This window comes from Heliangelus exortis, chromosome 1 (genome assembly GCF_036169615.1).
Source record: "Heliangelus exortis chromosome 1, bHelExo1.hap1, whole genome shotgun sequence".
NCBI classification, from domain to species: domain Eukaryota; kingdom Metazoa; phylum Chordata; class Aves; order Apodiformes; family Trochilidae; genus Heliangelus; species Heliangelus exortis.
In genome coordinates, this window is record NC_092422.1 from 140,505,584 (window position 1) to 140,520,753 (window position 15,170).

The 15,170-nt window shown below is 37.9% G+C and overlaps 1 protein-coding gene across 12 annotated transcripts in view; it reads left to right on the plus strand.

The window, feature by feature from the left end:
* Positions 1–15,170, plus strand: part of MYBPC1 (myosin binding protein C1) — a 78,362-nt gene that overhangs the window by 57,008 nt on the left and 6,184 nt on the right. For 9 of the 12 annotated variants that reach the window (XM_071728131.1, XM_071728027.1, XM_071728036.1 and 6 more), the window contains 8 exons: positions 2,596–2,664; positions 3,807–3,974; positions 4,466–4,554; positions 6,098–6,293; positions 7,050–7,189; positions 8,821–8,980; positions 10,700–10,836; positions 11,724–11,910. In XM_071728131.1, the coding sequence (XP_071584232.1) occupies positions 2,596–2,664; positions 3,807–3,974; positions 4,466–4,554; positions 6,098–6,293; positions 7,050–7,189; positions 8,821–8,980; positions 10,700–10,836; positions 11,724–11,910 (1,146 nt within the window). The remainder of the gene's footprint in view (positions 1–2,595; positions 2,665–3,806; positions 3,975–4,465; positions 4,555–6,097; positions 6,294–7,049; positions 7,190–8,820; positions 8,981–10,699; positions 10,837–11,723; positions 11,911–15,170) is intronic. The other 3 variants (XM_071728093.1, XM_071728072.1, XM_071728121.1) reach the window with 1 other exon arrangement.

Sequence of the window (15,170 nt, forward strand, 5' to 3'; positions counted from 1 at the left end):
ATGTACAATACTCAGCCTCTGTGGGCAAAAGCTGATCAGCAGGACTTCAGCAGTGTTGTGTATTTAGATGAATGGAAAGCAGTTATCTTCAGCTCTGCTAGCTGCTTCTCTTAACTGCACTGTAAATCAAGCTATGAGTTGGACACCTTCTTTTCATGAAGGCATTTATTTCAGTGGAAGCTTTTCATGAATGCAGCCCACAGCCTGGAGACGAGAGGTAGAGGACAGAACTTATCATTCATGCTGTCACACATTTCGCATTCAGACAGTCCAGGAGGTCAAAACCAGGACCTACAAAACAGTAGGTCACAAAAGCAGTCAGATGCCAGAGGATCAGAGAGAATGCTCTCAGCTCTCACTCAGGCAAGTGAGAGAGAGGGAGTGCAGAAGAACCCCTGGCTTTTCCCAGGAGCACTCAGCATCCCATAGTGCTGAGCTGAATGCCTGTAAGGAGCAGGAACAGACTGCAAGAAGCTCAGAGGTCTGGAGAAGATTACCTGGAGGCAGACACAGCTGGAATGGTAGGAAGGGTTTTCCTTGTATATTGGGAGGGAACTGAGGTAACAGCTCAGAACGAGTAAGCATGCAGTCTTACATCAAAATAAAGCATTTCAAAATAAAGCATTTCTACTTGTTTCCATTGGATAGGCTAGATATATGGGGATATAAAGGGGTCTGACTGTCAATGTGAGGATTTCAGGATCTTTGGTGTGTGGTGTTCAGAAGAATCTTCCAAATCTATCTTATAAAGACTATAAGACAGAAGATCATTGAATACTTGTTTAATGGAACGGATTTTTTTACCTTTCTTTTTTTTTCCCAGATAGGTTTAAAACATATGAAGATACAAAATGGCAGACAACTGTCATTTTATAGTTACCCACCTCAGTTAAAATACAATGGGTGCAATGTATTTTACATAGCTTTCTGAGTGTTTATGTATATCTATATATATGCCTTATATATATGCATATACATCTATATATACACAATTGAAATTCTTTATGTATATATGTTATGAAAATTATTAGGAAGAAGCAAGCTTAGTAGAAAATAAAAATTAAGTAATTGTGTTACTAGAATATACATTCTTTTCTTTATGTTCAGTCCTCTTTTTCTTTCTTGCTATATCTCAGTTCCTCCTTTTCTCAGTACTTTCAGTGCCTGTTTTGACGCAAACTAATATCTTCCATACTTTTTAATAACTCTTTTAAATTTCAAGGTCCTTTTTATGACTGTCTATATTCATTCTACTCTTTTCTTTAAGTTACCTGTTTGTATTCTCATTTGTCTTCACCTTCTCCATTCTTTCACTGTTTCCACTGAAGTAGTTATAAAGAGGGAATTTTTGAGACTTTCTTTTCACAGCAATCAATTAAGTGAAATCACAGTGTGAAAACAGGAATACCAAAAAACCCATACATAATTATAATTTAGAAGAATCATGTACATGAGCATTGATTTGGCTTTGTGAAGCTTGGTAATAGCCTTTACTCTGAACCTCATAAGCTGATCAACACCGTGGACTCCTGGACTTCTTTAACTATGGTAGCACCTTTGGCAGCTCGCTGTGTATATTATTGAGCTGGAATTTCATCATGAGTATCTGGACCTGGCATTGCATGGGGGTGTGAATAATGTGGTTATGGAACCCCCCAGGGATAGTTTACAACATCCAACTTGAACTTCTTGCTGTGGGGATACGGAACAGACTTAATGACGTTGACACTGAAGAAGCCATTTCCTAGTAATATTTGCTAATGACTGGTTCTTGTTCGACATTTCAAGAGTAGTCTGATGAGCTTGGCCCTAGTTTTTCGCAGGACACTATCTTTATCTGCTTTGAAAGGACCACTGTAACTGCAGATGATCTGTTTTCATCACCAGTAAATAAGCACTTTGGAGACTCTCTGTTGGCTGAGATCTTTCCCCGTGTACCCACCCAGAATCACGCACAGACAGCAGAATAGCATTTTTACTATCCTGAAAACAGCAAAGTCCAGGATTCCAAGCAATCCAGGGCAGTCATGGCTTTGACCAGGAAACAAGGTTTTAGTGATTACATCATATCTGTAATCATCCATGGTTTTGGCAACCTTTAACTTTCTTTCTATGTTGCCTTTAGTTAAATATGTTCTCTTTCTGTTTTTACAAGCTTTTTTCCAAGACTTCTTTTTCTGTCTGTCTTACTCAGAATTCTTCTCTGAATTTCTTCTCTTTTCTACGATGTGTTTTCTTCTCCTTCTACACTTTCCCCATCACAGTTCTGTTTCATTTCTGTCTCTTCCACATGTTCCCTTTGTCTCTTTTCTTTCTTCTTTCCACGGCTGTGATCAGGCCCAAAGAAAAAAAAGAAAGAACTTTTTCTCCTCCTCTTCCTATATTCTTTATCTTTCCTGTGAACACTGTGCATAACTGTTCTTTGATCTAGAAGCCTTCTTTCCATCTCTTTCCTCTCTGCAGTCTCCCTAAATACAGATCCTCTAAATCTTTAGAGCCTAGCATCTATCTTTGTATACTTACTAACAGGAATTTCTAACCACTGTCAAAATGCTCCATCTTTGTGAAAGTAGGTGTCTCTGATTAATTTTAAAGATGGATTCTCAGAAAGTATATCGACAGATCAGTCTGAGGAACTGATGGAGCCACCTTTTAACGTGGAAGGTACAGTATTCAACATAGGATATAAATCTTCTGTAATGAAAGAAAATCTCATTTCATAAAAGGAAAAATAAATTTCTGAGGGTGCATGTTAGGGGTACCAGTCTAAAGAATTTGGTATAGCCTGTGTATAAAGGGAGGGGGAGGTCTTTGTGGAACAATCATTAATTGCAATCCTCTTCTGCTAGAATGTGAAAGCAACAGCTTGATGGAGAACTTAATTCCTAAAAGTAAGACTCACAGTTATGAAAATGTACATCTGCAGGGCTCTCTAGCTTATAATAGTTCTCTTGTTTTCTGTGCCAATCTTATAATACCATCTTTATACGCTGTGGAAAGTATTGATACTGACTTGCTACTGCATAAATCTGACTTCCAAAAGTCAAGGTGCCAGAAGTGTTAAAGTGATCTGTTTAGAGGACAGGGTGGAAAATAAAGTATCATTTGTAGCTGAAGCTCTTCTGAAAGACTGTACTGTTTCCATCACTCTCTGGATGACATGCGACTGCCTAGGGGTAGGAGAAAAAAATTAAAGAATACTTTCATTAGGGGAATAATTCTGATACAGCCTTCCTTTTTTAAACGTACCAGGAGAGATAGCATTTCATTGCAATTTGTAAATATTCTGTGTTTCTCTCATCACTGCGGTCTCAGTGGTAGTTTCAAGTGTACTCAGTACTGGTTTAATTGTGATATTAAAATTAATTGTAAAATCCATTTCTCTCCAAGGAAGCTGTTAAAGCAATGATGAGTGCTTTTGGAAATATACTCTATGTCCCTATTGTTTTCTATCAGTTGAATTTAAAGACTAATGAGTTTTCTCTCTGAAAATTAAATCTTACACTTTTTAAAAACATGTATATCTTTGAGTATAAATATATAATCATCTGAAACCCCTAAATGTTTGGAACATTTTTGCTCTGTGTGATTAAAGTGAGTCAATATAATATTACAGCATAATTAGAAAACAAAAAAACAACAACAAAAAAAAAACCACAACCCAAAAACCAAACATAAAAAGACTAAATAATCAGAATATAACTAATCTATTACTGTTTAGTAATTTTCCTCATCCTTACTGTGAATATATTTATAATTCCTTTGTTCTTTCTATTCGTCCTTCCATCCTCTTTTCCCTAAACTAGCTGATGAATGGATTGTGGCTAACCCAGAGCTGACAGACAAAACGAAGTTTACTATCACCGGCCTGCCAACTGGCTCAAAAATCCTTGTGAGAGTAAAAGCTGTGAATGCTGCTGGTGAAAGTGAGCCCAGGTACCACCCACAGGCTATTTTAGTCAAGGAAGTGATAGGTAAGATCCTCCTGCCTACGCTCACCCACAAATACACTCTGCTTCCATACTTGGTTTGGTTTTCTTAAGGGTAACACTTACTTCTTGTAGCAAACTGATGATGTGGCCTTACAAAGCCATTGTGCAGTGTCTATTAATAATTAAACCATCTTTTAAAATATTGGTAATTAATTTTATTTTTTTAATTTCTGAGCATTTATTGCTCAGCATTTCAAGACTTTTTTTCCTGCAGAACTTGATTTTCCTTTTTTTGAGTTGCACTGAGTTTCCCACTTGTTCCTACCATCATAACAGTTGGTGTTACAAAACCTGATGGTGTACCAAATGTAACATCATGGGACCAAGAAATTTAAGACACTTCACTCACTGGTCTGGGAACTTCACTCACTTCTGGCAACCGTAGACCACAGAGCCTCCTATTTATACTAATGCTCACCGGGGCTGCCTCAGTTAGAAAACAAAATAAATGTCAAGCTTTTGGGTTTTTTCAGAACCACCGAAGATACGTCTACCAAGACACTTAAAGCAAACTTATACTCGAAGAGTTGGAGAAACTGTGAATCTTGTTATTCCTTTCCAGGTAAGAACTAAACACATTGACAGGAAATTATTATTATTTCTTGTATATATGCTTTTAAAATTCTTCCTGTGTAACTTCTGTCAGCCAGTGATTTAACTTAAGAACTGGAATAACACAGAAGTACAGAGGTGCTTCAAAGCTTTTGCTTTGACATCTCAAATAAATTATGTTGAGCTACTTAACAAATTGGGTAGCTCGCTTAGACAGACTGATCTGTCACCTGCATTTCAAAGGACACATAAATACTCACAGTAGACATTACCTGTGAGATAATCACAAGTACAGTGCAAAATGGTTACACTGGTAGTAGATACATCAAGGGTCAGACTGTAGCATTCTTACCTTGAGATAAATAAGAGCAGGAGTTTCAGAGTAAGAGCAGGCAGAGTTTCACTGACTCCTAGAGTACTGCCATATGAAGTCATTGCAGTCATAGCTATAGTATAACTCTTTCCAAGAACTGTAGAATGACAGGTTGGAAGGGACCTCAAGGATCACTTGGTCAAACCTTTCTAGGTACAACACAGTTTAGATGAGATGGCCCAGCATCCTGCCAAGCTGAGTCTTAGATGTGTCCAGTGTTGAGGTATCCATCACTTTCAACTCTTTCCAAGGATATAGCATGAGTTTTCCTACAGCATCATGTTAACCTTCATTCCCATACCTTTTGCAACAGCAATTGCCTCTCTACCTAAAGAGTCCTTGTTCTAAATCAAAGAATTATACCAGAACTCATTTTTATTTCATGTCTTCCAACCTGGCAATTCTGAGTAGGCATAATCCAGCCTCTACAAGGCTGTTAAAAGCTTAATAAAAGGTTGATCAGCAATACACTGCAAGATACGTTGATATTGGGAAACTAAGGGAATAATCTATGGTTGGTCTCTAACCATAGATTTCAAGATAAGGCTTTCAAGATAAGGCATTCAAAAATGTGTGGGATTACTATTTGCAGACAGCATCTGCAAATTGCTAGCCTCTGGATGGCAAATCCCATGGAATTCACTCTGATTAAAATACCTAAATTGGGCACTTCTACGCTCATAAAAATGGCACACAAAAGATGTCAATCCATCCTACCTAACAACTATTGCAAATGCTTTTGCAATGAAAGAAGGGAGTTTGGGATCCCTAGGGGTTCAGTCCATCACTTCCCTCACTCACTGACAGAGTAGAGAATGTGGGCACTTTCAGAGGGTGAAATGTTTTGTTCTGCATATTCTGTTTATTTTTTTAAACTCTTTCTTTAAGAAAAAAATGAAAATTATTCATCAAATTTAGCCAGAAAGTAACCTAATTTAGCCAGAATTTGTAAACATTTTCATTCTCCTGGGAAAAAAAAATAGAAAACAAGCTGCATTTTAAATGAATTAATATGACTGAATCTCAAATGCTGCATGGTTTAAATTAAAATTCACTGTTTGTTTCAGGATGTTTTTGATTTTTTATTTCCCGTTTAGGAAAAACGGGAAACAAACCCCTTTGTTCTCCCACCCTTTTCTTTCACAAAATGATATGCAACTTATTTCCTGCCTTCTTACAGGGAAAACCAAGGGCAAAAGTATCATGGGAGAAAAATGGTTCCCCGATTGACAAGAACGAAATCAATATCCGCAGCACTGACAATGACACAATCATCTTCATCCGAAAGGCAGAAAGGAGCCACTCTGGAGAATATAACATGAAAGTGGAAGTAGAGAACTTTGAGGACAAAGCTATGATAGATATTCAGATTGTTGGTACGTTTTGAAAAATGGAAATAAATGCTTGCCACAGAAGCAGATTCCAGCCATTCCAAGTTCATAGGAAATCAGAAGAATCCCAAAGAATATCTTTCTTGACAGCGATAACTCTGCACATCCCATTACTTGGCTATAGATTTGTAGTCTCTAAGTAAACCTTCCTGCACAACGGAAGGTGCTTGTTGGATCATATCAGTCTCTTTTTTTCACTGCTATGCTTTTCATGTTCCTGTCTACCAGGCTGCAAACCTGATATCCATAGCCAGCAATGGCAGTAAATTCATAGCAACTTTGTCACAAGTGTATTGTGGAAGAAATTCTAAATATTGAAAGTACATGAAAGTAAGAAGGACAGACATGGAAAGACATATACTTTTCTTTTTTCCCAATCAACTTCCTTTACAAAACTGACAAAATTGATCCTACAGCCTCTGTAATGATTGTCCAATGTTGTCTTTTAGGAACACATATTCAACTGGTTTTAACTTTTCCAAAATATCATATCTTTATGCAGTTAAAGAGCACGTAGATATTAGAAACCCTACTCACAAAATTCTCAGGTTAAGTTTTTCATAATTCTGACAGGTATTAACTTTGGGAAGTTTTATTTTGCAACCTCAGCTTCCTTTTGGCAGTGGTGTCAGCATGTGTGTTTTTTAATACACGAGAGAAATAGAACCAAGTGCAAGTGTGGGAAAGAGACCCAGAGAAAGCAAATATTGGGAAGAGCCAGCTGCTGTGTTTTCATTACAGATCGCCCAGGTCCACCAGAGGTTGTAACCATCGATGACGTCTGGGGAGACAACGTGAATTTATCATGGAAGCCCCCAAAAGATGATGGCAATGCTGCCATTACTGGGTACACTATTCAAAAAGCAGACAAGAAGAGTATGGTAAGTAATGAGATGTTTGAAAGTTTCCTTTTTTAAAAGTCTTTAAATTTGTTCCTTTTAAAAATCCAAAGCTTTATATGCTTAAATTGATGTAGGTGGATAAATAAGTGCTCAAAAAATCTTCAAGGCATCTTTAAAAATTATAAAAATTTCCTGTTCACTGTATCTAAAGCCTAAAAAGGGAAATGTTTTTAGGTGATGCCAAAGAGGCCAACTCAAAGGGAAAGGACAGGTGGATTTGAAGGAAATAAATTTTTTTTTCTTTCTCTCAGAAGAGAAAATAAAACCAAGAATATTAATCCTTCATTCAATAGCTCGTAACAAGAATAAAAATGAAATGCTGTCATTTTCAAACCTGTAGTGTCACATTATGCAAGCCATTGCCATTCCTTACTACCCATGGCAAAATGGTTCATATATAACTTTGAAGCTGCTATGACATTTACAGATGAAAAGTACAATATAGAGATGTTTGCTATTTTCATTACAGTAACATGAATTTTACATTTCTTTAAAAGATAGTAGCAGGATTCTTACATTTAAAACTTACTGAAAATTTAAACACTGGAAATCCAGTACAGTATTTTGGGAACTGCCTTATCTAAGGGAATCTTAGATGAGAAAACTTTGAAGAGAATACAGAGCAATACAGAACAATGATTTGTTCTGTACAGAATACAGAACAATGATTTCCCCTGTCTCTAAATTACTGTGCTAAGGAGAAAGCAATAACAGCAGTGTCTATGGTCCAGTATGTCATGGATCATTCAGGTCACAGTGTTCCCTGTGGTGTTGAATTTTGCAATTCTGGCACAGCTGGCCTTTTGCAGAAATCTATTTCCCCACAAGGCGCTTTGGCTCTTAAGGATGACCAGATATCAATGCAAACTGTGGCACAGGGAACCCAGCACAAGTTCATCTTTAGAAAAGCAAGAAAACTATGTAGGGCAGAGTAAATAAAGCAAAAAATATTGCTGTTGTCATAATGTGCTTTATATTAATTGCAATTTTATAATTTTATAATATTTAATTTTCATATCAGTTTGTTATTTAGATAGTGTGTACTGGGATAGAAATCACATGTCCTGTTACTGCTGCGAGGTTAAAGCACTAAAACCCATCTCCCTATCCAAGCCTTTAGATATCATAGGACCACCTGCTTAAAATTACTCTTTTTATGAACACTCAACCTGTGGGACAGGGGGTAGATTAGTGCATTGTCTTCCTGTATGTTTCTGCAGAGCACTACATGCTACTACTCTTTTTATCTGCAGCAGTACCCTCAGTATCAGCAACATGATCTAGGAACGAAGGAGCCTCACACAATAGAACCCTTGTAATATTGGATTTCCTAAAACAAACCTTCACAGCTAACAGAGTACAACAACTCATTAGGGTTCCCTTTCCACTTGGCCTTCATTGCTCAGCAATGAACTCTATGGTTTTCTCATTACCATTCATTTCAGACAGGATAATTAATTATTGCCAGTTCCGCTATTTTCGTATCCATTAAAATTCCCTTAAAAGAAAAATCTTACTCTGACAAGCTATATGATTCTTCCAAACAGCTAATGGTTGGTAGGTGCAGGGTGCTGAGGGGAAGCTGACTCTTTTGTGTTTGTGTCCTTCAGGAATGGTTCACAGTTATCGAGCACTATCACCGCACCAGTGCCACCATCAACGAGCTCATCATCGGGAACGAGTACTACTTCAGGGTCTTTGCTGAAAACATGTGTGGCCTCAGTGAGGATGCAACGATGACCAAAGAGAGTGCTTTGATTGCAAAGGATGGTTAGATAATGATCCATTCCTTGTTGAAAGGGAAGGGGTGTGTTCATGGGCTGGAAGGTGGTTAGAGGTGAAGACCTTATCTTTAAAATATTCAGGTGTATTCCTAGCCTGGAAGGCCAGGTATACAAGTTGTAACTAGGATATTCTACATTATTATTCCACATTTAGACATTAGGGAAAAATTCTTTCCTGTGAGTGTGATGAGATGCTGAAACAGTTTGCCCAAGAAAGTTGTGGCTGCCCTCTCCTTGGAAATGTCCAAGGCCAAGCTGGACAGAGCTCTGAGCAACCTGGTCTAGTGGGAGGTGTCCCCCTGCCCATGAAGGGGGGTTGGAACCAGATGATCTTTAAGGTCCCTTCCAACCCAAACCATTATGTGATTCTATGATAAAGACTTCTTTGTCCACATAATTCATAGTTGCTGCATTAAGAGTGGGACATTTTCCACCATCTTGGATCTCCAACTCCTGTCACCACTGTCAGATTTAAGTTGACAAGAGCTGGGAGAGGAGTAAAGAAGCTGTTCTGTCAGAAGCAGTGGGTCACTGCCTCCCAATGGAGAGCTGCCATCAGCTCTGCATGTGCTCCCATACATTTCAGGCAGACACATGCAAACCCTGCTTCAAATCTGTTGCAGGTGGAGCTAGAAAAACTCTGATTCTGCAGTCAAAAATCCTGACATTTCATCGATTGTCAGTTTTAAATGGTACTGTAAACTTACAAATAAAACCCAAAAATTAACTGCCCCTCCTGTGGAAGGGAAATTCTAGAAACAGGTGCTTTATAGGAAGAAAATCAAGCCAGTTCACCTCAGTTTGTCTGAAAAGAAAGAATGTACAATGCACACAGACAGGTTGAGGAACTGAAGGTTCAGGGTACTAGGGCACACTTCCATGAGTAGAAAGAAAACTAAGCCCATTTTAGAAATGGGATTGTGAACAGAAATTACCTATGAGCATTGCTTTTCATCACTACTTACTTGCCCTTGTCATAAGAGCAAGTATCAGGCCTAAGCTGCACTGAAGTCATTATGAGAGCTTGGATCAGGTTTCAGAGAAGCAGAGATTCTAATGATGCCTGTGCTCAGAAAGAGATGTCAGTCTGTCCAGCTGTTTTAAACACCAGCTTAGTTTGTGGGTGAAGATTATTTATTGATGGTAATCTTCATTGCAGAGCCCGGATGAAGTGAGAAATTAGATTTTACTGCCACTTTTCCTTATACAGAAACTACATCCATTCAGGTATCTGTATTCTCTGGGCACTGTATGAAGCAGAAAAACAAGACAAAAAAAAAGATTTTCAGATACAGAGCTAGATTGTAATCAGAACAAACTGTAATAAATAATTGGCAACAGAGTGATTCTGTGTGAACAGAGTGATTCTGTGAAGGCTACTCAAGGCAGGCATCCTACAGTACATCTGTCAGGATCTGTCCTGTTCTGCAACTTGCAAGGAATGCAGGTAAAGACACAAAATAAATATTCATCACTGTGTTATACCATCTCCTCAGGAAACAAAGCAGCTCTCAGACATCTACACTATAGCATGTCCAAGATTTGAAACTCACTTCCAGCCTTCCCTAGAAGTGCAATTACTAGACTCATGGAAGTATCTAAAGCAGTGTAGATCAGAACTCACTCTTTGTAGCTGTTTAGGATGCACTAGTGTCTAACTACAGGCCAATGCTCATTTAATAAAATTTTTCTTTTCATTTCATAGGTAAAGTCTACAAATACCCAGTTTATGACGATTTTGACTTCACTGAAAGGCCGATGTTTACCCAGCCTCTAGTCAACACGTTTGCTGTAGCTGGTTACAACTCTACTTTGAACTGCAGTGTTCGTGGCAACCCCAAGGTACAGCCTAGCTCACAAGAGTATCAGTTAAAACACAAGAGAGTTCATCTTGCCAATAAAAATTGTAATAGCATTTTTACTATTTGTCTTGCTCACAAGCCAGACTGAAGACAAGAAGAGTGATGTAGGCTCTATGGAATACCAAAAAGGACGTACTTACCTAGGTTACACGCATTATAATAGTTGCTAAATCCACAGATAACTCAGTGAAAGGGCAGAACCTCAGGAAAAAGGCTGAGTTATACTGGGGCCAGCACTGACAACAGCTGTACAGTTAGTATATCAGTAGAGGTTGTTACTAAAATAAAGCCATAATTATTCGATACAAGCAAATCATGCTTCAAGTATGCACATTGCTGGAGTTCCCTGGGGACCATGTTGTACAATGCATCTTCCTGTTTCTTTTGAGCTGTGTCTTCTGATCTGTTTGCTATTGTGAGAAGCTGAACAGTGTACATAGTAAAATGAGAGCTCAGAAGTGTTTGAGAACATGTTTGCTGTTCACTCATCACCTTCACAATTTCTGACAGCAAATTATTGAAAAAAAAAGCATTCTTTTCTTATTGTCTTAGAGTAATTGTCTGTCAAAAGCTATTGCTCAGGTGTTTGCTGTCATTACACAGCACCTCTTATATTGATAACATGTTTGTATTTATAACTTCAATTATGTGATAGAAGCTGCACTGAAAAAGTCATGCTTAAAAACAGATGGATGTTGCAGCCCATATTCATGTTTCAGTTAAGAATTACAGTTTCTTTCCCATCACTACCTTACCTATTTTGTGTAATTTCTGAATTACCCGACATTAACTGAACACCACAAAAACTGGTAAAACATTTAAGTTCATAGGTTTACACGTGTGGGCTCTCTTTTCTTTTTACCACAGCCCAAAATAACCTGGTTCAAAAACAAAGTCATCATCATGGATGACCCAAGGTTCCGAATGTTCAGCAACCAAGGTGTCTGCACCTTGGAGATCCGCAAGCCCAGTCCCTATGATGGAGGCACTTACACCTGCCGAGCAGTCAATGCCCTTGGAGAGGCAGAAGTTGATTGCAAACTGGAAGTAAAAGGTAAGGGCTTTAAATTATTGCAAATACCCTGTTTGTCTAAACCCCATATACACAGGAGTCAAAAGTATGCAAGGAGTCAAAAGTATGCAAGGCAAATGCAAAAATCCGGAAACTCAAACAACTTTTTAAATGTATCTTAATGAAAGTAATAGCTTGGTTAGGACAAAATAAACTGTAGCAGTTGTTTTGTTTTCTTTTTGAGGACCAATATGTTGTGTTTATGCTATATTGTCTTTCCTCCCCATTCTCCCCCACCTCCCTGCCCCTCCATGCTGATTCACAGCATCAGGGATTGCAAGGACTTTTTCGGAACTGACAAAAGGCAGATTGCACTTAACTGAGAAACTTTAGTAAGACTCAGCCACAGGGGTCTTTGGGAAAAGATTGACAAGATCATCTTGAATAGGAGACAGATCTCTGAAGGAAATGACAAGAAAAAGAAGGACAGAAGGGAGAAATACTGGTTCAGGGCAGACTTTGTTCGCCTTAAAATTATTTATTAAACAAACCAAATATTTGCTTCCAAGGAAGTTTGTCAGCAAAATCATGTAGCAAAAAGCAGTATTGCTCCCAAGGACACAAGCTAGTTGATAAAAATGCTGTATTTTCCTTAAGAACAGATTATTCAAAACTATGGATTTTTGCAAATACAAGGAAATAGCACAAAGTAAGTTAGCCTTCTACAACTGAAGACATACCTTTATTTTCATTAGTAGATATATTTTATGCAATCCAGATAGTTTAGCATTGACTTTGATTTCATGAATGGCCATGGAATTTGGACTGAATATTCTCAGGACCAGATTTTTCAGAAGATTTCTTCCTAGGAAAAGACAGAGTCATATTTAGCTGGACAAACTCCCACTAAAAGCTTTTATTTCATCTGTGGAATAAACAAAGTATATAATTTCAGATCAATTAATCTGAGGTTATAAATAAGGAAAGCTGCCTAAAGCCAGCTGACAGGAGGTGTCTAACTCAGGAATTCAGAAGGAATTCAAGCTAGCTGAATATGGCCCTACTTACATTGTTTCAGTCATGCTAGTCTATCATGAAATAATATTTAATCTTTAATATAATGAAATAATATTTAATATCCTTATGGATGGTATTGTGTTTATTTTGGATTTCAATTTCCATTTTCTATATTTTCTTATGTATCTTGTCCCACAACTCAAATCCATTGTGGTAGCATTGCAATTGTTTGAAGCCATTGCAATAAATGTTTGGTCTATGAAGCTGAACATTTAACTAATCTAATGAAAATATGCATAGTATGTTTCTTAATTTTCATTACTTTTATTTTTAAAATACTGTGTTTAAAAGGTGATATCCTCATCATGGAAGGTTGTTTTCCTTAATCACAAGCAAACTTTGTATTTCACAGCATTGCAGAAGACTTCATCACCTGAGAAGGTTGCTTCATCTATTTGTTACATGAAGAGCCAAGTCCATTTGTTATTTCATTAAACTTCCTAAACTCCCAAGGCCTAAACTTCGTTCACATGTTTACACTCAGTTGTAACTTTTTAGTGTTCAGCACTTAGCTTGTCATACAACCAAATAGGACAATTTAAATACAAGAAGCTGTTCATTTCTGTCCTTGGTTTTACGAAGAATTTTTTACATATAATGTGAGAACACTTTGAAACATTTTTAAGATAAGGAATAATTTAACTAACTTTTCTCCATTTTAGGAAGTCCAAACTACAAGGACTGCCATGGATTACATATGATTCTTTTCATTCCCATTCCAGTTATTGTGAAACACAGCTATTTTGGTTGATCTTGGTACTTTTTTCACTGAATATCAGGATAAATTAGTTCACTGGGTTTGAAGCGTAATACAAACACCACGTGTATTGTTGTCAGGCTCTTTTAATATGCAACAGTTTCCAAGAAATTGTTCACCAGCACTGGCAGCTGCTCTATGTTATGGTTTTCAAGAAAGAGGCATGGAAAGATTTTTGCCTTTGACCACTACTGATGGGGAATCTAATCTCTTACATTTATGGACATTAATAGAATGGTATCTGAAATTGGCTAGGAATGCTTAGATCCTTTTCCAGTCTGTTCATTAAAGTGATCAATAGGTGCAGCTGAGGTGATGTCCTGAGTAGCTTTTGATGAAAATTGTTTATTTAGCTTTGATAGGTCAAGTTTTCTGCATAGTGTCCTGAAATGGAGAGAGAGGACACACTATGTTCACATGCTGCCAGACCTATTCCATTCTCAGCTGATTCGTTCCATAATGATTGCATGGAAGATTAAACCAAAGAAAAAATATAGACCTGGCAACATGGGAGAAAACATTTAGGGTAGACAACAGTCAGTGCAGATTTCCTGCAGAGGCTGTAGATGCTTTAGTACTAAGAAATTTAAAAAGCAGCTTACAAAACGGAGAGCAGTGTAATTTGCTAGAACTATAATATGCTCTAAATGACATCTCAAGATTGCTTTCAGCTCTGTGAGTCTGAGATTTTGACTCACTTCTTAAAACTGCAAACATATCCAAGCACCTCAATCTGATTCAAGTATCTCCCTGATTATTCCTCCCACAGGAAACCTTAGATAGATGTATGGGCTTTGCATCAAGTCCTGAGGGTTGTACTGATCATCCTATTAGCTGGCTGCAGCATGTCCTACAGTCTCAAATCCTCTGGCATTTTATCTTGCATTTGTATCTAATCATACTTTTGTTATAGTGAGAATAAAGCTACAAGAATTACTCCCTTTAGACAAGATTTAGTTCACCATTTTCTACTTTTAAACGAAACCTCCCACACTCAGACTGCAAAAGACATTTCCTCCTTCCTGCAAAAGACATACTTTTTTTCTCAAAGAAATTAATATTTACTTCAAAAGATCAGCCGAAAAAAAATTGAATACTCTGTCATGAACACCTTTAGTTTTGCACCACACCTGGAAGAAGTCCTGAAAGATTCAGGCTGACAGCATCCCACCTGGGCTGTGTGTTGTCTCTTCTTAGAGACCTAACAGGCTTCTTCCTTAACCTAAATCTCACCTCTCTGGTAGTGGTTTGTTTCTGAACCTGATTTAACATCCACCATCAGCTGTGGCAGTCCTCCTCCCTCCCACCAAGCTTGGGACTGTGGTTCTCCCCAGTGTTTTGGGCTGGTTTGTGAGTGGTCACCCCTGCTGAGATTCCCCTCTCCACCTTGGCAGGTTTAGCCATTATGTCAGACTCCTTTCTGAAGACTGCTTAGACTGGTGATTTGTAGGGCTTAAGCCCAGGACAG